The sequence below is a fragment of the Hemitrygon akajei genome, chromosome 9 (assembly GCF_048418815.1).
Source record: "Hemitrygon akajei chromosome 9, sHemAka1.3, whole genome shotgun sequence".
Taxonomy (NCBI): Eukaryota; Metazoa; Chordata; class Chondrichthyes; order Myliobatiformes; family Dasyatidae; genus Hemitrygon; species Hemitrygon akajei.
Genome location: NC_133132.1, coordinates 61,749,901 through 61,775,213, shown reverse-complemented (window position 1 = coordinate 61,775,213; position 25,313 = coordinate 61,749,901). Strand labels below are relative to the sequence as shown.

At 42.0% G+C, this 25,313-nt stretch overlaps 1 protein-coding gene across 6 annotated transcripts in view; it reads right to left on the bottom strand.

Annotated features, from left to right (window-relative positions):
• The window catches only part of LOC140733155 (CSC1-like protein 2), a 191,513-nt gene that overhangs the window by 64,797 nt on the left and 101,403 nt on the right, over positions 1 to 25,313 (bottom strand). For all 6 annotated transcript variants that reach the window (XM_073056084.1, XM_073056083.1, XM_073056082.1 and 3 more), the window contains 3 exons: positions 5,295 to 5,332; positions 3,227 to 3,369; positions 303 to 354 (listed from right to left, as the gene is read on the bottom strand). In XM_073056084.1, coding sequence (XP_072912185.1) covers positions 303 to 354; positions 3,227 to 3,369; positions 5,295 to 5,332 — 233 coding nt within the window. The remainder of the gene's footprint in view (positions 1 to 302; positions 355 to 3,226; positions 3,370 to 5,294; positions 5,333 to 25,313) is intronic.

Below are 25,313 nucleotides of genomic sequence, written 5' to 3'. Positions count from 1 at the left end.
ACAAACTCTACTATGGACAGGAAGGTTTAGAAGGGTTAGCTTAGATGAGCATGTTGGTCAGCATGGACCAGTTGGACCAAAGACCCAGCTTCTGTGTTGTATGACTCTATGATGATCTCCAGGCTTCAAAGAGGGAGGTAAGTGGTAGGTAAAATCAGCCTAGGCAATCACTCAAAAAATGGCAGTTAACCCTCTGTGTAAAGTGGACAAGCTGACAAGGACAATGCAACTAAACAGCTCAGTTAGCACACTGTGACTCTGAACTACGTATGCTCATGAAACATTAAATCTACGATACTTACCCAGAATTCAGGTTTCCTATAGTTGTCCGGCCAAAGCTGTATGCATTATTTTCTGAAAGAGGCAGAATTTTTATTGGTTACATCATGGTCCAAGAGTAAAAGTTGTCACCAGAAACATTATAATAGAAACTAAGAACGATAAGCTTATATGACAGTATCTCAGAGACAGTTTATATTCTATCTCTACTCAATATATCATTTCAGGCACAGACTGATTAATTCTGACAAAGCGTACACCCTCTCCTCACCCAAACAATATCAATTAGCTCCTGTATTTTCTCTCTTCTTACTGCTCCCTTTAGGCAGAAGATACAAAAGCCTGAAAGCATGTGCCAGCAGGCTCAGGGGTAGCTTCTATCCTACTGTTACAAGACGTGAATGGCTCCCTGGTATGTCAAAATGGAGTTTTGACCTCAAATTGACTTTGTTATGGACTTGTACCTTCTTGTATGACTGCACTGCAACTTCCTCTAACTGTTACACTTCGCTTTGCATCCTGTTTACTACCTCAGTGCACTATTGTACTGAAGTGATCTATATAGATGGTGTTTGCTCTGGATTTCCAGAACCTTGCAGAACCTTGTGTCTATGACAAAACCTGTGCTTTTATTTGCTCACTGAGATTACTCAAGTCTACAGCCAAATCCACTGGTACGTTCTATGTACACAGTTGTATTATGGGGATTAGGCAAGAGGCCAATGACAAGATGAGCCAACAGAAATGCAAATGAAAACAAAACAATAGCATTCATAAATTCAAGTTTAATTGTCATTCAACCCATACACGAATACCCATGAATACAGCCAAATGAAACAGAGTTACTCCAGGGTGCAAAAACACAATACCAACAGTCACACACAACACAAGGCGAATATAGCACATAAGATATCAGTAAAATACAGTCACACAAAAAAAATATAGTCCGAGACCCTGAGTCCTTGAATGTTGTGGCAGTCTGCAGTCAAACTGCAAACTGCATGTCTTCCGCTGAGCGAACACTGGGGGCAGCACCAACTTCAGCATGGACGCTGCACCACCCCATCTCTAGTGGAGTGCACTGATTCTGATGTCTCTCTCCTGGCCAGTTGTAAACAGGCAATATCATGGCTTGAGGCCTAATCCTCTTTAAATCTGAGGCCATGCAACTCCCCCCACTGTCTGCCAATAATCAGTGAATCGGACTTGCAGCATTCCACATTAACAACGTCCAAAAGGGTCTTCCAATTACAAGAAAGGTGACTAAGACGGTCTTCTGCTATTAAGATGCACACTGCCTTTGTGCACAGACTCCTCTGATGCCTCTCTGACACAGGCAGCACCACAATCTTTAAAAAGGACAGTAACATCTTTGGTTGACCCCATAGAAGTTGCTGTGATTGAACATGCTGCCATCTTACCAGAAGTCAGTGAGTAAGCATTAGTGATAGAATGGTCAACTTGCTCGTTTTCATTTGATGCTAACACACTCATTCAGACACAGGTCTTGGCAATCAACCATTCTGGGTCTGGTACAAATTGCACCCTTTAAAATCCATGGAACCATCTTTTAAATTTGAATTGCAATTGGTTTATTATTGTCACATGTACTGAGACAGAGTGAAAAGCTCATCCTTTATACTGTTCAAATCATTACACAGTGCATTGAGGTAAAACAATAACAGAATGCAGAATAAAGTGTAACAGCTACAGAGGAAGTGCAATGCATGTAAATAATAAAATGTAAGATCATAAAGAGGTAGATTGTAAGGTCAAGAGTCCATTTCATCTAATCTCGATTATGCTGATCTTGGATTTTTTTTGCCCAAGTATATCCATTCTTAATTGAGGAAAACGTGGTGTTGGGTCCATGTTTCTAAGTAAGCAGTTATTGTGGCCAACAACCTAGAAGAACACTACAGTTTTGCTCTCATTCATTTACATTAATTATTAGCTTATTTCTCAAGCCTCTCAAATGGGAAAAAAAAGCCAAAGCTATATTGAATGGTCAAATGGTAACCAAGGTTTTGAACCCAAATCAGATCTACCACCCATTATGATTTAAATACTGTACACTAAAAAATGTATAGAATGGAACTGCTCAGATTGTATTCAACTAATAGGCTCAATTACATCAATCCAGTCCAAACTTTACTTTCTGTAACCTGGCTACTGAATGGTGCTACTAGAGTCAGTGATTTAAATTTGGCCCATTACACTTTCTTTGTAAGAACATACAGCCCAAGGTTTGGTTTAGTTTCCTTCCTTGCCATTATCTCAAATTGGTATAAAGTTGAAATGACCATTCTTCTCTAGCTTTAGCCCAAACATGACTAAGTCTTAGCTGTTGTCCTTTATTTACATCGCCGAAAGCAAACTGCCTTCTATTTTAGCTCTTCATGAGGTGTAAGAGACCAGCTCAATGAAGCTCAAGTCAGCAAAATGAAATGAATCTATACTCTTCTGTACTGACTGATAAGATGCACTGCTTTAAAATTAGGGAGTCACTTTAACAAAACGTTGGTTTAAAGTATTGTGTGCAACTATGGTTGCCTAGGTTGGAGAGAATGGACAGGCTGGGTCTGCATTCCCTTGAGAGATGAGCTTGAAAGGTGACATGACAGGAGGTATATAAAATTCAGAGCTGCATAAGGGAGATGACCAGTGTTCATTTCCCATAGTACAGGTGTCTAAATCTGGAGAACACAGGTTTAAGGGAAGATAGAAGAGGATAAAAGGAGATCTGAAATCTATATTTATCACAAATAATAGCTGGATTCTAGAATGAGCTGCCTGAATGACCAGAGCAAAGAGGGATATAGAATTAACGCAGGCAAGTGAGATTGGTATAGAGAGGCATGATGATTTGCATAGATGCTATGGGCCAAAGGGCCTGTTTCTACAAACACAACTCTATGACTAAGGTACAGCAAAGTGAAGAACTTACCAAGCAGATCTCCTGAGAAGTTCACAGGCAAGATTATACCCACAGAGAGAATACCAATGACTACCAGCAGCCCAATGATGTGACGCTGAAAGGATAAATAATGGACGGCATCCTCGCCACATTTCTCTCTGATCTCTTCATCTCTGAGAAATGGAAACAAGTGAAATCATGCATCATATTTTATTACTTCCTCTATTTCTTCCTCAAGTACTGTTGAAATAAAGGAACTTTAAATATTTAAAGGGCACTAAATTAATTGGAGTGGTCATAGGAATTCATCAGTTGTAGCAAAAGTGCTTCAGGGAGGGTTATTCATATTTTTTTAAAGCACAGTTAGGATTTCTCTTGTCACCTTTCAAAAAAAATTTAAATAAAAGCACAGAACACCCCCCAAAAAAAAGATTTAGACAAATTTTGGATAAATGTACTGATAGGAGAGTTTCAGAGGGATACGGGTCAAGCACAGGCAAATGAGATTGGCATGGATGAGTGGGCAAATGGCTTGCTTCCATACTGTATTTATCTCTGACTCTATAAAACCAATACACTGCAAAATGAATTACAACTCTCAGAATGTATCAGTAAAGCAGATAAAAAGTGACACAGTGGCAGGGCAGTAGTGCTGTGGCTGTACATCTCCTGCAAATTGGATTCTATCAATGGACCAAGTGGAGTTTGTACATTCTCCTTTTGATTGTGTGGAATTTGTTCAGCTGCTCCAGTTTCCTCAGGCATGCCAGAGACATGCTGGTAATTTACTGCTGTACATTAGGTGGCAAGAGAATTGGTGGACATGAGAGGGAAAGGGATTTTCAAGGGAATGGGATTGGTCAGCACTTCACAAACTTAGTCCCAGACAATCTTACAGAAAGAAAACAGGCCCTTCAACCCAACCTATTCATGCTGATCATGTTACCCAGCGAACTAGTCCCATCTGCCTGTGCTTGCCCCACAGCCTCTAAGCCTCTCTTAAGAAAGTCTTTGAGGCTTAGTGTAGCTCACATTCTCAGAGGGGAGGTTTGACCACTGAAATACCTGCAGGGTTGATCATCCATATGGATAACAACACTCTGAGGGAGCAGTTTTGGGTTAGAGACTCCCCCAAGATACTTGTACACAGTATTTAAGCCATACTAAGGGAGGTTGTACTGTCAGGATGAGATCTCAAAAATTAGGGACACTAAAACAGAAACAGAACACTTAATACCCCCCCTCCACAAATCACATCCTATGAGATGGGAAAATATGAAATAAGAAATTATATTTCAAAACTGTTTTAGGAAGCAGGTTAGCAAGAGAACAAAACATGGGTACAAAGTAAGTGGTGCATCTCACAAATATACTACTTCAATGTGTCGGCATTCAAATGGAAAACATGGTCAAATGACTGCTCTCAGCACATCAGTTTTCCATATTTGTTTACTAACTGGCAACCTACTAAATGGGTTTTATTGTAACAGCACAGCTTACATTCCAATAACTGGTACATTCCATGTCAAGGTAGGCTAATGTACAGTAATCACATCTATACAATTGCCCAAGGTCAGAAAACATTAACATTTTTAGTGGGACACTGCAGTGCCAAATCTCAGCTTGGAATTGATAAAATTATCAATGGTTCTTGGAAGCACATGCCACTCTGCAGAGACTCTCCACACTCATTTGAAAATCATCAAGTTAGCAACACTGGGGGTGGGGGGAAGTGAGACAACAGGGTCTGCACAATGACTTTACTATTTGTCAGTCCTGCCTGGTTGTGATTAAATCCACCACCAGACATTCATCATAAATGTCATGCCACATGACTAGGTATCAAATGAAGTATAAAATGTGATATGGGGCTTTTGTCCATGCCCAAGGAATGTCAACTGGTTTACATATCATGTCACGAGGATATTCTCAATTTCACTCATCACGTTAAAGATGCACTAAAATTCTTAAGGTAATTACAAAAGGAGCTTGGTTCATGTGACATGTTCACAACTACAGTACTTGGCTTCACCTTAAGTCTTGAATATCTATCATTCAATATAAATTATGGATTTGTTTTTAGGATGAGAATACTCACTTTATTCTAAATATAGCAGTCAACCATGAACAGAAGCCCTGTAAACAAACATTAGGATGTTAGAATAGTATAAATTAGTAAATTATCGCTGTTGTTTCCCATATTCAATTAACAAACATTTTTTAAATGGACATCACATCAGAGAATCAGAGAGACTTCTGAAACCAACTCCAGAATCCTTTCATTATTGAGGAAATCTTCAAGAGGCAGTGCTTCAAGAAGAGGACTTTCATTGCTAAGGGCTTACAACATCCAGAACATACCTCTCATTACTACCATCAGGGAGGAAGTGCAGAAGCCTAAAGAACCAAACTCAATAATTCAGAAAAAGATTCTTCCCTTCCACCAACTGTACTGCTGTTGTAAACAAATTTCATATCATCCAAGTCAGTGATAATAAATCTGATTCTGATAAAGCTACCTGATGGCTAGAGTACACAATTAGATTGTGAGCTAATATGACAAAACTGAAGGGGAAATACCAAGAGAACTAGCTAATGTGGAGGTTTGAGCTGAGGATGTAAATGTAAATTTGGGTAAGAAAAGAATCTCAAGATGAATGAAGGCTTAGGTGCAGCATTCCATGTATTAAATTTTATGCATGAACCCTTTAATACTATTCATGATTTATAATACTAAAAAAACTGAGTTCCTCTTTGCATCTTAAAATGCAAGGAAAACCTAATACACCATATCCTCGTTATATGCGTCTTCAGACTATAAGGATTCACGGTTATGCGAGGAACCTATTTCTACCAACGTCTCCTTATATGCGTCCAAAACTCACAGTTATGCGAGGAGCACTGCTTTCCCACCAATTCAAGACGCATGCTCACGCCTCACAGTCTCACTCCTGCGAGTCTCGCATTGTTTTTGGCAAGGTATGGATGTGCGATCTTGCGCTCTTATACTTTTGTTGGTTTTACCTACGGTGCAGTGATTTTGTGCTTGAAATATTTAACTATGCCTCCTAAGTGTCTGATATCATGTCCTGGGCCATCAGCCGAGCGACAGAGAACTGCTTTAACACTTGAAAAAAAGTTGGAAATTATAAACAGCGCAGCATCAGGTGAAGGGAACACAGCTCTGGGATGCTACTGCCAGGAACAGAATCTTGCCTTTAAAGTTCTTTTGTTGCTTGACAATGCGCCAGCCCATCCTAAGCATTTGGACAGCATTCCTCCTAACATAAACAGTGCGTTTCCTGCCACCTAGCACAACATCACTGATTCAGCCACTCGACCAAGGTGTGATCCACATTTCAAGGTGTTTTTTTTATGGTGAACTATCTCTCAGATGCTGCAACAGACGATTTTGAAATTCCCGGGAGTTTACCAACGGTGAGGGAATGGTGGAAGTTGGAACACTTGGCACAAATGGCGATGGACATGGACTCAAGTTTAGAACGGAGTCAGCATTTCAGTCGTTCCCTGCCATCAACCCTTCTTCCCTACAAGTAAATTTATGCCGAAAAACAAAATGCTGCCAAGCAAACAACCCTCACCACTTTCTTCAAACCAGTGTCATCGCCTGCTACCATTCTGTGAGTCTTCCTTCACCCCTATGATCCCAACACCACAACAACCACTCATCTCCCGGAGCGAACACACTTGCCACTGTTGGTGAGTACTGTACACCCTAGTATGCTAACTTTCTATGATTTATTACTTTGAATATTACCTTAAATTGATGAAATATAATACGAATGTTGCCTTTGTGGTACAGCTTTTGTGTCGTATTGATATGAAAATGTGAATAAATTACAGATAAAACATATTTAGGAAGCCCTCTGGAATGCATCCCTATTTTCTCCATTTAAATAATTATTCATATTATGCGTTGACTGCGAGGAACATATCCCCCGCATATAACAAGGATAGGGTGTATTTTGTGGATGGGACCCAAGTCTAAACATAAAGTCCATTTACATTACATACACAGCTTATATATATATATTCAGAAGGTAGCTTTATGTATATTTTTAATAATTTTGTACATGAACCATCAGAAAGGTAGGCTATCTATACCTTAGCTGCCCAGGTGGACAGTCACCAGCTGTTTGGCACCGCCATCATTCCTAACTCTGAATTTATGTATGTGCTACTGGTAAGCAGTCTGTCTTACACTGCTCATCACATACATATACTGACACAGCCATTCAACATGTTAGATTTTCATTAGTGATGATCAATTAATTTCTCTGCTGCTTCGTGATCACCACAAATTTTTCAAAATATAATTCCATTCCTTTTCTTAAATTTCTGCAACCAGAATATTCAGTTACCTTTCATTTTCAGCTCGCCATGATAGATCTTTCTTTGTTTCGTGATCAGCATACTGTTAAGCAGCATGTTCACTCTGGTGCTGACGAGTCCACTCTCTCAATTCACGATCAAGATCTTCATTTTTCACTTAATGCAGTGTTTTTCCATTTTGTATTAACTCAATACATATGTGAGGTAATTTTTCAGAACCGCCTGTGGTGTAGAGACCTGCGCATCACCTGGAAGCCTTCCCAGTGCCTTGCAGAATTTTTCATTTGTGATATTTGGTCATCACTCAGAAAAAAAAACTGGATTTCAGAGGTGTTTGGACTTTGGAATTTTGGATAAAGGGTGCTCAACCTGAATAATACTTCTTTTCTAAAGATGTGTGGTTATAGGCTATAGACAAAATGCAAGTGCAGCAATGTGAGTGTATGGACATGGAAAGACAGACAGGTAGGAGCTTAAAGAAAGTCACTGAGTCACTGACTACAAGCAGAGATAAAAAAATTAATCAAATGTGAACAAAAGCACACAGGAAGAATAACGTTAGTTAGTCAGGAACACTGCGAACAACCCTTTTTTGAACAGATGGATTGTTGCCAATTTTATATGGTATGGCCAAGTGCTGATCTCGTATGGATAGCCTATCCAAAACTTTATCTCATTTTGAGACACAGAGGCGCATGACAAGATTTCACATGAAGTCCAATGACTAGTAAACAAGTAAGTGGCAATTCTTTGAAGCCATATTATGCTAAACTGTTAGAGCTATTAAAAACAAAATCCTTTTTTCATTCTTCAACTTTCTGGCATTCCATTCCATTGAAATTGACAGTAAGATGTAAATTCAGTCACTGCCTTACAGGAGAAGAATTTCACAGCTTACTGCCAGCAATCATCAGTCACCTCATGGTGGGATGCTTCAACTGTGCACTGGGAAGGCATGTTTGCAATGCCATCACTAAATAATTGTTGTGCTGCCCTGACATTCACAAAGGCGAACATTTACTTTTTTGCAAATGAGGGAAGGCTTGGAAAACAAAATTCAGAAGATGAATTGGGTTTAATTCTAATGGATTTGTCACTGAATCTGCTGTTTATCTGCCACATTGCTAACATACTTTTAAACATTAAACAGAATCTTGGTGTTCAGTTCCCTGGAAACAGTACCTTCCCCAAGGTTTCCATTACACAATAAATGCATACAACTACTAAATTTCCAGAAAGCCCTATGTCTACTTTGTTAGTCATGTGGAACTCTGCTATATCTGTTATGTAATCTTTAGACACAAGTTCTGGAAGTTATTTGCAAATTCACACAATTTCAGAATTGCCTAGCATTATAATGTTCTAACTAAGAGTCAGCAATGTAAAATGCTAATATTCTATGCTTCTCATCAAGCAATTAGAGCTTCTATTTGTATCATATGACCATGATCTTAAACCGGCAGGTATAACTACTGTGCTAAGATCCTTTATCTCATTTGCTAAGATCACATGCTCCTCAGCTGTTACCAATACCAAGAGAACAAAGATCAGCTTGTGTTCACAGAAACAGAAATATGTACCTTATAGGAAGAGGCTATTTGACCCAGTGTGTTCTCACTAGTGAGAAAGAGCTAATCAGCTCAATCCCAATTTTCACAAGTCCATAGCTCTTTAAAGGTACATTCAGGTGATGTTTTTAAAATGTACAGAGGATGTTTTTGCTTCTTTCAATTTTCAGGCAATGAGATTTAAGCACTTTCTACTAGTTAGAGTCAATGTCATACAGCACAGGAACAGGTTCCGTGGCTCCTCATGTTCAATCCAACAACTATACCCATCTAAACTAATCACATTTGTCCACATCAGCTCCAAATCCTCTAAATTACTTTAAATACATGTCCTTTGGGATAAGGTTCTTCTAACAGCCTCTACATAGGACCCTCAGTTTTATACCTTACAATAAAGTCTCCATTCAAACTCCACTGTTACAATAAGGGCAACACCATCCATTCTTTCTACATTGCAACAGTGTTTCGGTCCTTATAAATCTCTGCACCATCAACAATTCAGTGACATCGTTATTCTAATATAGTGGTTCCAAAAGAGGGTGATATCATCCCCCCCCCCCCAGTGTTTCCAAGGGCCCCATAAAGATAAAGGAGGTTGGGGGGTAGTAAGGGAGGCAGTTGAGGGATTACAAGCTTAATTTAAGAATTGAATTAGGTAATACTGATCATGTAATCATCTCATCTCTTGCTCACCCACCATTCTCTTAGACTTTGTTCAAAGTGTGTTATCGATGCTGATAAGCAATGTGACACTTCTGTATTTGGCATGTTATGAGAAATCTGGACTGAAGCAATTGTGTTATTTCCGACTCTGACCTATGCATTATTGCCATTTACTACAGTGCTAGCCAGTACAATCCCCAAACGTTATTCATGCAGTGATGCAATTCCTGTGAATTAGGGTATGATATTCAATGGGGGTAATGTTCAAAGTCTGCCCTTTTGGATGGTCTTGACAGCACTTCCCTAGCCCACAGCCCAACCAAGATATCGCTGCCCCGCTTTATGTACCTTCCAGCAGACAGTCAGATTTTGCCTGTGCTATGACATCAGAACTTTCCCCTTTATAGATAGATAGATAGATAGATACTTTATTCATCCCCATGGGGAAATTCAACATTTTTTCCAATGTCCCATACACTTATTGTAGCAAAACTAATTACATACAATACTTAACTCAGTAAAAATATGATATGCATCTAAAATCACCCTCTCAAAAAGCATTAATAATAGCTTTTAAAAAGTACTTAAGTAGTTTACTTAAATACATTGAGTCCTAACCCTGGCACTTTAACATATCTTACTCCTGGCGGTTGAATTGTAAAGCCGAATGGCATTGGGGAGTATTGATCTCTTCATCCTGTCTGAGGAGCATTGCATCGATAGCAACCTGTCGCTGAAACTGCTTCTCTGTCTCTGGATGGTGCTATGTAGAGGATGTTCAGGGTTTTCCATAATTGATCGTAGCCTACTCAGCGCCCTTCGCTCTGCTACCGATGTTATACTCTCCAGTACTTTGCCCACGACAGAGCCCGCCTTCCTTACCAGCTTATTAAGACGTGAGGCGTCCCTCTTCTTAATGCTGCCTCCCCAACACGCCACCACAAAGAAGAGGGCGCTCTCCACAACTGACCTATAGAACATCTTCAGCATCTCACTACAAACATTGAATGACGCCAACCTTCTAAGGAAGTACAGTCGACTCTGTGCCTTCCTGCACAAGGCATCTGTGTTGGCAGTCCAGTCTAGTTTCTCGTCTAACTGTACTCCCAGATACTTGTAGGTCTTAACCTGCTCCACACATTCTCCATTAATGATCACTGGCTCCATGAGGCCTAGATCTCCTAAAGTCCACCACCATCTCCTTGGTCTTGGTGATATTGAGACGCAGGTAGTTTGAGTTGCACCATATCACAAAGTCCTGTATCAGTTTCCTATACTCTTCCTCCTGTCCATTCCTGACACACCCCACTATGGCCGTGTCATCAGTGAACTTCTGCACATGGCAGGACTCCGAGTAATATTGGAAGTCTGATGATGAAGTCTTATTGATCGCAGCGCTAGAGGTTGGATTTAAACAGTCAGTGACTGACCTTGGTTGTTAATCCTTTGCAAAAATGGCAGAAGCAGACCAAATAAAAAAGTGTCGCCAGTACAGTGTGGAGTACAGGTAGTCCCCGAGTTACGAACGTCCGACTTACGAACAACTCGTACTTACAAACCAAGGAAGGAGAACGCCGTCCACCATTTTAAGTCGGATCGTGACGCCGTCCGCCATTTTAAGTCGTTGCCATTGATACTGTGTTCAGTGTGTAACTTTGTATTTGGCTTAAATTTTTCTTAGCAAGATTCATCCTGACCCCCCTCCCCTTTTCCGGTCGGCTGCTGGCGCAGTGAGATCAGCGCCGGGCTCGAGAACGGAGGTTCCTGAGTTCGATCCAGTGACAGACCGCTCCCGAGCGCGCCGGGTTGATGTCAAGCTCACAACTCAACCTTATAAAAAAAAACACTGCCACCTCCAGTTAAATTCCCACACGGAATATTGAGGAGGATCAAATACCCAAACCCAGCACAGCTCCCACTTGACCCATTTAACCTGTCTCAGTGCAGTGGACTTTAGGGCCTGGGGAATTCAGTGTGGTGGTCCTTAGGACCCAGCGGAGCTCGGGAGCCGTTGGAGGTTGGAACCTGCCGCCCGCAGTGTTTCTGTTCCATTGATGGGAAGCGATCACGATTGAAAATAAAGTGGAGATAATAAAGCGTTTGGAAAGGGGTGAAACGTCATCGGTCATTGGAAAAGTGTCGGTCAACGATCGGAACAATTTTAAAGGGTAAAGGATAAAGTGAGAATAATGGAGCATGTGAAAGGCCCTGCCCCGATGAAAGCTACAATTATTACTAAGCAATGCAGTGGTTTAATTATTATTATAATACATACGTTTCTAAGTGTTTTATATGCATAGAAAGGTACAATATATACTATATACTAAGACAAACTTTTGACTAACTGACGCTAAATAATACCGGATGTTCTTGTTCTGACTTACGTACAACTCCGACTTAAAGGAGGACTCAGGAATGGACCTCGTTCGTAACCCAGGGACTGCCTGTATCTGAAAAATGGATTTATACCAGCACGGAGCAACCTGCAGGAGGCCAATGTGTTTGATATGTGAAAAAGATCTTTTCAAATGAGGAAAATAAACCATTCAGGCTCCTTGAACATTTGGAGAGAATACACAAGAACTTGACTTCTTTTCAGTCACTTTATGAAAACTTTCAGAAACAGAAAACACTTCAAACATGTTTGCCAGCACTTCACAAAATTGTGATAGTATGCATACTTTGTTTAACATTTCATTGCTCATCGCTAATTCTGGAAATCTCCATTCAATTGGAGGAGAACTGATTCTGTCTCCAGTAAGGGAATTTCTGAGTATGGCTTTCCACAAGTCACCACACCAAATAATCAGAGCAATTCCACTCAGAGACAAACCTTATTCAAAAATGAACAGGTGAAATGTCTGAGAATGTGGAAGACACATTGTGCAACATACTTCAAATAACAGAATTTGCTCTGCAGTTGGATCAGTCAACTTTGCCAGGCAGCAAAGCTTTGCTTCTTAGACAATAGACAATAGGTGCAGAAGTAGACCATTCGGCCCTTCGAGCCTGCACCGCCATTCTGAGATCATGGCTGATCATCTACTATCAATACCCGGTTCCTGCCTTGTCCCCATATCCCTTGATTCCCCTATCCATAAGATACCTATCTAGCTCCTTCTTGAAAGCATCCAGAGAATTGGCCTTCACTGCCTTCCGAGGTAGTGCATTCCAGACCCCCACAATTCTCTGGGAGAAGTTGTTTTTCCTTAACTCTGTCCTAAATGACCTAACCCTGTATTCTCAAACCATGCCCTCTGGTACTGGACTCTCCCAGCATCACCTCCTAAGTGTGTAAGATCAACAAAACCCCTTCATTTCTGGTTCTCCTGTGATCAGCACTGGAATGTTCTGGGCTGCCAATGACTCCCCCTGCCCCCCCCCCCCCCCCCATCCCCAGATCATCCACTGAACAAGAAGCAAAGCAAAAAGTAAATGCTATTATTGAGTCAGTGAGCTGGGTCATCCAAAGTCCTGTAATTGAGGGCCTGCTTGCCCAATGATCTGGCATTTGTTCCAGCCTGACCCTGCTATGGCTCCAGCACAAGGGCTGTCTTTGAATGGTTTTGGCATCCAATGAGGCCTATTGCTTGTTCTGGGCAGTCACAGTTGTCAGTGTGAGGGTAGCCACTGAATGTTTGTGAACATTGTGACATTTACAAGTACTGTATACAGCAAAACAACTGAACCCAAGTTATTGTCTAAGTGTCTTGAAAATAGTTATTGTTCATGGAGTCACAGAACTGAAGACAGAAACAGGTCAATAGACAATAGACAATAGGTGCAGAAGTAGACCATTTGGCCCTTCGAGCCTGCACCGCCATTTTGAGATCATGGCTGATCAATTCCTTATCAATACCCAGTTCCTGCCTTGTCCCCATATCCCTTGATTCCCCTATCCATAAGATACCTATCTAGCTCCTTCTTGAAAGCATCCAGAGGATTGGCCTCCACTACCTTCCGAGGCAGTGCATTCCAGACCCCCACAACTCTCTGGGAGAAGAAGTTTTTGCTTAACTCTGTCCTAAATGACCTACCCCTTATTCTCAAACCATGCCCTCTGGTACTGGACTCTCCCAGCATCTGGAACATATTTCCTGCCTCTATCTTGTCCAATCCCTTAATAATCTTATATGTTTCAATCAGATCCCCTCTCAATCTCCTTAATTCCAGCGTGTACAAGCCCAGTCTCTCTAACCTCTCTGCGTAAGACAGTCCAGACATCCCAGGAATTAACCTCGTGAATCTACGCTGCACTTCCTCTACAGCCAGGATGTCCTTCCTTAACCCTGGAGACCAAAACTGTACACAATACTCCAGGTGTGGTCTCACCAGGGCCCTGTACAAATGCAAAAGGATTTGCTTGCTCTTGTACTCAATTCCCTTTGTAATAAAGGCCAACATTCCATTAGCCTTCTTCACTGCCTGCTGCACTTGCTCATTCACCTTCAGTGACTGATGAACAAGGACTCTTAGATCTCTTTGTATTTCTCCCTTACCTAACTCTACACCATTCAGATAATAATCTGCCTTCCTGTTCTTACTCCCAAAGTGGATAACCTCACACTTATTCACATTAAACGTCATCTGCCAAGTATCTGCCCACTCACCCAGCCTATCCAAGTCACCCTGAATTCTCCTAACATCCTCATCACATGTCACACTGCCACCCAGTTTATTATCATCAGCAAACTTGCTGATGTTATTCTCAATGCCTTCATCTAAATCGTTGATGTAAATTGTAAGCAGCTGTGGTCCCTGTGGCACCCCACTAGTCACCACCTGCCATTCCGTGAAACACCCATTCACCATTACCCTTTGCTTTCTATCTGCCAACCAGTTTTCTATCCATGTCAATATCTTCCCCCCAATGCCATGAGCTCTGATTTTACCCACCAATCTCCTATGTGGGACCTTATCAAATGCCTTCTGAAAATCAAGGTACACTACATCCACTGGATATCCCTTGTCTAACTTCCTGGTTACATCCTCGAAAAACTCCAATAGATTGGTCAAGCATGATTTGCCCTTGGTAAATCCATGCTGGCTCAGCCCAATCCTATCACTGCTATCTAGATATGCCACTATTTCATCTTTAATAATGGACTCTAGCATCTTCCCCACTACTGATGTTAGGCTGACAGGACGATAGTTCTCTGTTTTCTCCCTCCCTCCTTTCTTAAAAAGTGGGATAACATTAGCCATTCTCCAATCCTCAGGAACTGATCCTGAATCTAAGGAACATTGGAAAATGATTACCAATGCATCCATAATTTCCAGAGCCACCTCCTTTAGTACCCTAGGATACAGACCATCTGGACCTGGGGATTTGTTAGCCTTCAGTCCCATCAGTCTACTCATCACCGTTTCCTTCCCAATGTCAATCTGTTTCATTTCCTCTGTTATCCTATGTCCTTGGCCCATCCATACATCTGGGAGATTGCTTGTGTCTTCCCTAGTGAAGACAGATCTAAAGTACTTATTAAATTCTTCCGCCATTTCTCTGTTTCCCATAACAATTTCACCCAATTCATTCTTCAAGGACCCAACATTGTTCTTAACTATCTTCTTTCTCTTCACATACCTAAAAAAGCTTTTGCTATCCTCCTTTATATTCCTGGCTAGCTTGTGTTCGTACCTCATTTTTTCTTCCCATATTGCCTTTTTAGTTAAGTTCTGTTGTTTCTTAAAAATTTCCCAATCATCTGTCCTCCCACTCACCTTAGCTCTGTCATACTTCCTTTTTTTTAATGCTATGCTGGGAATGTTCGCTTCATAAAGGATAAAAGCATGATTCAAGAGTTATTATTTGCAAGGGAACTATAAACAGATACACTATTTCAGGTTGTTGAGCTCCTTTTCCAAAGAGAATGATATTCTGCTCATCAGCATTCCTGCTTGTGCAATATATGGGGGGGGGGGGCATCAATTATAGAACATCACCGTGGGTTATTACTTTCTTGAAAAAAGCTGTAGCTAACATATTTTCCATTGCAATTCTTGTTGCAAAAAAAAAACAAAGTGATGATCAGCTACACACATTATTAAATACTGTTACTCTGTACTCTGATACTCTCCGTCTAACGCCATGGCCTTTTACATTTTTAAACTAGCCTGCCACGTGGGACCCTGTCAGAAGCCTTGGCAACATCAATATTGAATACACCCTATCCGCGTTACATGCAGGGGATACATTCCTCACAGTTGACGCACAATGTGAATAATTATTTAAATGGAGAAAATACAGATGCATTCCAGAGGGCTTCCTAAATATGTTTTATCTGTAATTTATACACATTTTCATACCAATACGACACAAAAGCTGTACCACAAGGCAATATTCGTATTATATTTAATCAATTTAAGGTAATATTCAATATAATAAATCATAGAAAGTTAACATACTAGGGTGTACAGTACTCACCAACAGTGGCAGGTGTGTTCGCTCCGGGAGATGAGTGGTTGTTGTGGTGTTGGGCAGCTTTACATGGATAAGGTGGACATCGAGCACAGCAAAGGGTGAAGGAAGACTCACAGAACGGCAGCAGGAGATGACACCGGTTTGAAGAAAGTGGTGAGGGTTGATTGCTTGGCAGCATTTTGTTTTTCAGCATAAATTTGCTTGTAGGGAACAAGGGCTGACAGCAGGGAATGACTGAAATGCTGACTCCATTCTAAACTTGGGTCCATGTCCATCGCCATTTGTGCCAAGTGTTCCGACTTCCACCATTCCCTCACCGTTGGTAAACTCCCGGGATTTTCAAAATCATCTGTTGTTTGCAGCATTTGAGAGATAGTTCACCGTAAAAAAAAAACAAAAACGCCTTGAATGTGGATCACCCCTTGGTGGAGTACTCATCCCACGACTGATGAAGGCCAATGCATCATATACCTTCTTAACCACAGAGTCAACCTGCGCAACAGCTTTGAGTGTCCTATGGACTCAGACCCCAAGATCCCTCTGTCTTGCCATTAATATTATATTCTGTCATCAATATTTGACCTACCACAATGAACCAGCTCGCATTATCTGGGTTGAACTCCATCTGCCACTTCTCAGCCCAGTTTTGTATCCTATCAATGTCCCGTTGTAACCTCTGACAGCCCTCCACACTATACCCAGCACCCCCAACCTTTGTGTCATCAGCAAATTTACTAACCCATCCCTCCACTCTCTCATCCACATCATTTATAAAAATCAAGAAGAGTAGGGGTCCCAGAACAGACCACTGACCTCCAGGCAGAATATGACCCGTCTACAACCACTCTTTGCCTTCTGTGGGCAAGCCAGTTCTGGATCCACAAAGCTATGTCCCATTGGATCCCATGTCTCCTTACTTTCTCAATAAGCCTTGCATGGGATACCTTGTCAAATGCCTTGCTGAAATCCATATACACTACATCTACTGCTCTACCTTCATTGTGCTTAGTCACATCCTCAAAACATTCAATCAAGCTTGTAAGGCACGACCTGCCTTTGACAAATCCATGCTGACTATTCCTAATTATATTATACCTCTCCAAATGTTCATGAATCCTGCCTCTCAGGATCTTCTCCATCAACTTACCAACCACTGAGATAAGACTCACTGGTCTATAATTTCCTGGGCTATCTCTACTCCCTCTCTTGAATAAGGGAACAATATCCACAACCCTCCAATCCTCTGGAACCTCTCCCGTCCTCATTGGTGATGCAAAGATTATCGTTGAAGCTCAGCAATTTCCTCCCTTGCCTCCCACAGTAGCCTGGGGCACATCCCAACTGGTCCAGGTGACTTATCCAACTTGATGTTTTCCAAAAGCTCCTGCACATTCTCTTTCTTAATACCTACATGTTCAAGCTTTTCAGTTCGCTGTAAGTCATCCCTACAATCACCAAGATCCTTTACTGTAGTGAATACTGAAGCAAAGTACTCATTAAGTACCTCTGCTATCTCCTCCGGCTCCATACACACTTTTCCACTGTCACACTTGATTGGTCCTATTCTCTCACGTCTTATCCTTTTGCTCTTCACATGTTTGTAGAATGCCTTGGGGTTTTCCTTAATCCTCTCCGCAAAATCTCCTCATGGCCCCTTTAACTCTCCTAGTTTCTTTTGTCAGCTCCTTCCTGCTAGCCTTATAATTTTCTAGACCTCTATCATTACCTAGTTTTTTGAACCTTTCATAAGCTCTTCTTTTCTTCTTGACTAGATTTACAACAGCCTTTTTACACCACGGTTCCTGTACCCTACCATCCTTTCCCTCTCATTGGAACGTACCTATGCAGAACTCTTCGCAAATATCCCCTGAACATTTGCCACATTTCTTTCATAACATTTCCCTGAGAACATTTGTTCCCAAATTATGCTTCCAAGTTCCTGCCTGATAGCCTCATATCTCCCCTTACTCCAATTAAACGTTTTCCTAACTTCTCTGTTCCTATCCCTCTCCAATACTATGGTAATTGAGATGGCATTGTGATCACTATCTCCAAAATGGTCTCCCACTGAGAAATCTGACGCCTGACCAGGTTCATTTCCCAATACCAAATCAAGTACAGCCTCTCCTCTTGTAGGCTTATCTACATATTGTGTCAAGAAACCTTTCTGAGCACACCTAACAAACTCCACCCCATCTAAACCCCTCGCTCTAGGGACATGCTAATTGATATTTGGTAAATTAAAATCTCCCACCACGACAACCCTGTTATTATTACACCTTTCCAGAATCTGTCTCCGTATCTGCTCCTTGATATCCCTGTTACTATTGGGTGGTCTTTAAAAAACACCCAGTAGAGTTACTGACCACTTCCTGTTCCTAACTTTCATCCACAGAGACTCCATAGACAATCCCTCCAGGTCTTCCTCCTTTTCTGCAGCCGTGACACTATCTCTAATCAACAGTGCCATGCCTCCACCTCTTTTGCCTCCCTCCCTGTCCTTTCTGAAACATCTAAAGCCTGGCACTCGAAGTAACCATTCCTGCCCCTGAGCCATCCAAGTCTCTGTAATGGCCAGAACATCATAGCTTGAAGTCCTGATTCACGCTCCAAGCTCATCCGCTTTGTTCATAATACTCCTTGAATTAAAATAGACACATCTCAAACCATCGGTCTGAGTGTGTCCCTTCTTTATCACCTGCCTATCCTTCCTCTCACACTGTCTCCAAGCTTTCTCTATTTGTGAGCCACCCACCTCTTCCTCCGTCTCTTCAGTTTGGTTCCCACCCCCCAGCAATCCTAGTTTAAACTCTCCCCAGTAGCCTTACCAAACCTCCCCACCAGGATATTGGCCCCTCTGGGATTCAAGTGCAACCCGTCCTTTTTGTACAGGTCACTCCTGCCCCAAAAGAGGTCCCAATGATCCAGAAATCTGAATCCCTGCCCCCACTCCAACCCCTCAGTCACACATTTATGCTCCACCTCACTCTATTCCTATACTCACTGTCACGTGGCACAGGCAGTAACCCCGAGATGACTACCTTTGTGGTCCTGCTTCTCAACTTCCTTCCTAACTCCCTGTAGTCCCCTACCTGCACTGCAGCCCCTCCCACTACTTGCCAGTTAGCTGACAACATCATGGTGCTGGTAGAGTTTAAATGTAGCATGGGGTAAGCAGAAGATTTCTTTTCGCTTTCTAAGTTATCACAGACAGATGGTACTGTGGAAACAGTAAACAGTGGAGGTGTGCTGCAGTAAAGACGGCCTGGGTGCACATTCTAGATTAAGTATTTGCCACAGTGTGTACATGTAGTATCTGTTTTGTCCTGCCACTTCAGGCACAGGAGGATGGGGAGGATGAGGAGGATGGGACAGATGAGGAGGATGGGGAGGATGGGGATGGGGAGGATGGGGAGGATGGGGATGGGGAGGATGGGGAGGATGGGGATGGGGAGGATGGGGATGGGGATGGGGAGGATGGGGATGGGGATGGGGAGGATGGGGATGGGGATGGGGAGGATGGGGATGGGGAGGATGGGGATGGGGAGGAGGAGGATGGGGAGGAGGAGGATGGGGTGGAGGAGGATGGGGAGGAAGAGGAGGAGTCCCTGTGCCGAAGAAGTCTTCAATGTTCTGCCTCAATGACTACCGTCCCGTTGCACTCACATTCGTCATCATGAAGTATTTCGAGAAGCTCATCATGAGGCACATCAAGACCCTGCTGTCCCACTCACTGGACCCCCTGCAGTTCGCGTACCGTCCCAACTGTTCAACAGATGACACCATTGTCATCACCCTCCACCTGGCCCTAACCCACCTGGACAAAAAAAGATACATATGCTCGACTGCTGTTCATAGACTTCAGTTCAGCATTCAACACAATCATTCCTCAGAAACTGATTGGAAAGCTGAGCCTACTGAGCCTGAACACCTCCCTCTGCTAAGGAACCAGTGGGTTGGGAGACAGGTATAGGCAGAAGTCAGGGGAGCCTCTGCCCACATAGTTGCTGAGTATCTGGGATACGGAGAATGCTAGAATGAGTTTGTTCAATAGGGAGATGGGTGAACTGAAGGGTGGGTGTCTATTATCCCATCATGGGATTAACGATGCTCTAACACTCTGAGATTGCCACCTACCTCTGATGGGGGTGATGAAACTCTGTGGGGCAGACTGATAGCGTCAGTTACGGTAAGGTATACTTCACTCTTCAAGTGGGATTTATAGTCTTGGGAAGGGTGCTGCACAGTGGAGGAAGGGACCAAAGCCCTTCACCAGAGGGCCTTGGACACAGGTGCATACGATGGTGGTGGTGACTTATCAGAGGGTCATACGTTAACCTTGACTAGGGGGCTATGCTTACAGAGATTATACTAGCCTGCAGACTGAACACCACAGTCTTGTGTCTCTCGAGGGATGAAATGCAGCCAGAAGTGTCAAACTGAACCACTCATCAAAAGACTCTTCCCCAGTAAGAGGCAGGAATTGGCCCATGTAAGAAGCATTACAGACCCTCCCATCAGCTGTTCATTCTCCTACACTCCAGGGAATAAAGTTCTAACTTACTGAACCTTTACATAAAACTCAGGTCCTCAAGTCTTAGCAATATCTTTGTAAATTTTCTCTGCACTCTTTCAATTTATTGATATTCCTGTACGTATGTAACCAGAACTGCACAGAATACACTAAATACGGCCTCACCAATATCTTATACAACTCCAACATAACATCCCAACTCCTGTACTTATAAAGGACAATGTGCCAAAAACTCTCTTTACAACCTTACTTACACCTGTGACACCACTTCCAAGGAATTATGGAAGATAATTCCCAGATCCCTCTGTTTTAATCATTGCCCTACCATTCATTGTGCATTTTCTATCTTGTGCAATACCCAACACTTGTCTGCCTTAGATTCCATCTACCATTTTTCCAGCTGGTCCAGATCCTGAAAGCTTTGATAGCCTTCCTTACGGTCCACTATGCCCCCAATCTTGGTGTGTCTGCAAATCTGCTGATGCTGTTTATCACATTGTCATCCAAATCAGTAACATAGATGACAAACAACAACATGCAGGACTAATCTCTGCGGCACTCCATAGTCACGTACTATGCCTCACATTGTCAGTGAGGCAACTATTTAATACCACTCTCTGGTTTCTCCTGCACAGCCAATGTTGAATCCAATTTACTACTTCATCCTGAACTGTGATTGAACTCTCTGGACCAGTCTCCCAAGCAGGACTTTCTCAAAGGATTGTTGGTTCAGTGATGATGAACGGTAAGGCCTCTGTCACAGGACATTAGTATGACTTTACAATAACAATTTAATATTGGTTCCTCGTATTTCTTGAGGATACATTCCCAGCTTTTACTCTGTGGTTGCCAACATTGAGTGCACTGTCAGTAAATTGTAGTAAGGAAGGTTGACTGGCTAGCAGACATTTCAGCATCCTCACCAGTGATAGGTTAATATAAAGGGATCAAATATAGTCTGGTTAGGTTCCCAGGAATAATGAACATGTTAGCTTCTTTCCTTTAATGATCACTTCTCTTAAAACTACTAACTTTCAAAAAAGGAAGCGAACATGCACTTTAAAAGATTACAGGCCCATGGGGAGGAAAATAGGCACAATATAGCTCAGCTGTAGGTAGAGCACTTTAGCCTTAAAAGGTGAATGAGAAACAACACTGGGGGAGTTAATCAAATGACCATTAACAAAGACAAATGCACACCAGCATTACACGGCAAGCTAAATCAATTTGAACTCAATACAAACTGATGAATCAGTTTGTCAAATGCCAAGAGGAATAAAACAATAACAAATAAATTGTTCTGCGATTAGGCTAGGATTAAACAGATGGATTGTTGGACTTGTTCGACAAGAAGGGCCTGTTCTGTGCTGTATCCTTAAGTAAATAATGTTGCACTATTTCATAAGACCATGAGATGGAGGAGCAGAGTTAGGCCATTCAGCACATCGAGTCTGCTCTGCCATTCGATCATGAATGATTTATTATACCTCTCAACCCCATTCGCCTGCCTTCTCCCTGTAATCTTTCATACCATTACTAATCAAGAACCTGTTAAGCACCACTTTAAATATACCCAATTACATTAGCCTCCATACACTTTCTTACACTATATTCCATTTGCCACTTCTTTATCCATTCTACCAATCTGTCCAAGTCCTCCTGCAGACTCTCCGCTTCCTCATCATTACCTGTCCCTCCACCTATTTTTGTATAGTCTCCAAATTTGGCCGCAAAACCATCAATTTTGTCATCCAGATTACTGACACATAATGTGAAAAAAAAGCTATCCCAACACCAACCCCTGTAGAACACCACTAATCATTAGCAGCCAACCAGAAAAGGCCAACTTTTTTCTGATTCTTTGCCTCCTGCCAGTCAGCCAATCTTTTGTCCATACTAGTATATCTCCTCTAATGCTAAGGGCTCTTATAAGACCAGAAGACACAAGATATAGGAGCAGAATTAGGCTATTTGGACCATCAAGTTTGCTCCACCATTTCATCATTTTCCTCTCAGCCCCAATCTCCTGCCTTCTCTATGTCTCCCAATCAAGAATCTGTCAACCTCTGCCTTAATTATACATAATGACTTGGCCTCCACAGCCAACTGTGGCAAAGAATTCCACAGATTCACCACTCTCTGGCTGAAGAATTTCCTTCTCACCTCTATGCTATAAGGACACCCCTCTATTCTGAGGCTGTGTCCTCTGGTCTTAGAGTCTCCCACCATAGGAAACATCCTCTCCACATCCACTCTATCAAGGCTTTTCACCCCTCATTGTGAATTCCAGTGAATACAGGCCCAGAGCCATCAAATTATCTTCATATGACAAGCATTCAATCCTGGAATCATTTTCGTGAACCTCCTTTGAATGCTCTCCAGTTTCAGCACATCCTTTCTAAGATAAAGGGCCCAAACTGCTCACAATAGTCCAAGTGAGGCCTTGCCAGTGCTTTATAAAGTCTCAACATTACGTTCTTCCTTTTATATTCTAGTCCTTTTGAAATCAATGCTAACACTGAATGTGCCTTCCTCACCACAGACTCAATCTGCAAATTAACCTTTAGGGAATCCTACAAAAGGACTTACAAGTCCCTTTGTGCCTCCGTTATTTTGTATTTTCTCTCCATTTAGAAAGTATTCAACCTCTTTTCTTCTACTGAAGGACATGACCATACACTTCCCGACACTGTATTCCATCTGCCATTTCTTTGCCCATTCTCCTAATTTGTCCAAGTTCTTTTGTAGCCTCGCTACTTCCTCAAAGCTACCTGCTCCTCCACCTATCATCATACTGTCTGCAAACCTTGCAACAAAGCCAGCAATTCCATCATCCAAGTCATTGATGTATAATGTAAAAAGCTGTCCCAACGCAGACCCCTGTGGAACACCACTAGACACAAGCAGTCAACCAGTAAAGCTGGTTTAGTCTCTTTAGTCTCACTCTTTGCTCCTGCAAATAAGCCATTGCTTTATCCACACTAGTATTTTTCCGGTAAAACCATGGGCTCGTAGCTTGTTAAGCAGCCTAATGTGTGGCATTTTGTCAAAAGGCTTCTGAAAATCCAAGTACACAACATCAACCATCTCCTTTGTCTATCTTGCTTGTTACTTCTTCAAAGAATTCAAACAGATTTGTCAGGCAAGATTTTCTGTCGAGGAAACCATGTTGACTATGGCCTAATTTATCATGTGCCTCCAAGTATCCTGAGACCTGATCCTTAACAATTGACTCCAACATCTTCCCAACCACTGAGATCAGACTAACTGGTCTATAGTTTCCTTTCTTCTGCCTCTCTTCCTTCTTGGAGTGAAATTTGCAAATTTCCAGTCTTCTGAAATCATTCTAGAATCTACTGCTTCTTGAAAGATCATTACTAACGCTTCCACGATCTCTTCAGCCACCTCTTTCAGAACCCTTGGTTGTACATCATCTGGTCCAGGTGATTTATCTAATTCAGGTCTTTCAGTTTCCTGAGAATCTCTTCCCAGTTATGATAATTTCACACTTACCTTGTTAAGCAGCCCAAGGTGTGGCACCTTGATAAAGGCCTTCTGAAGATGCAGTTAAAACATCCATATTTCAAAACTTGAAAGGACAGAATAAATAGCAAAAATCTTTGTAATCATTCAAAATATAGTTGCATTATACAAGCAGGATGAAGACTACTCATTATTTGGATGGACAAGCCAAGAGGGCTTAGAAGAATCTTTCATGTGCTTCTACCCTGCAAAGTGAATGATTAATCATACCCTCAGTTCCAATCAACAAGATCCAAAACCTGGGCTTCTAACTCCCTCTGCAACTGGATCCTGATTTCCTCACTGGAAGATCACAGTCTGTGCAGATCAGAATTATCATCTCCTCCTTACTGACAATCAACACTAGTGAACCTCAAAGATGTGTCCTTAGCCCACCACTCTGTTCTCTTTACACCCACAGTTGTGGGGCTAGGCACAGCTGAAGCACATTCTATAAATCTGCTGACAATGCAAATATTGTTGGCAGAATTTCAGATCATGACAAGGTAGTGTACTGGGGCAAGATACATCAGCTAGTCGAGCAGTGTCGCGGAAACAACCTTGCACTTAACTTCATTAAGACCAAGGAATTGATTGTGGACTTCTGGAAGGGGAAGTCAAGGGAACATGCACCAGTCGTTATCGAGGGATCAGAAGTGGAAAGGGTGAGCTGTTTCAAGTTTCTGGGTGTCAACATATGAGAATCTATCCTGGGCCCAACATACTGATGCAATTACAAAGATTGTGGCTATATTTCATTAGGAGTTTGAGGAGATTTGCTTTGTTACCAAAGACACTTTCAAATTTCGACTGCACTGTGGTGAGCATTCTAGTGATTGCATCACTGTATGGTATAGAGGCCACTGCACAGAATTAGAAAAAGTTGCAGAAAGTTGTAAGCTCAGCCAGCTCCATCATGGGCACCAGCCTCCCCAACATCCAGCACAGCATCAGAAGGCAGCATCCATCATAATGACCTGCATCATCAGGACACACCCTCTTCTCATTGTTACTACCAAGGAGGTGGTATAGGAGCTTGAAAACTCAACATTTCAG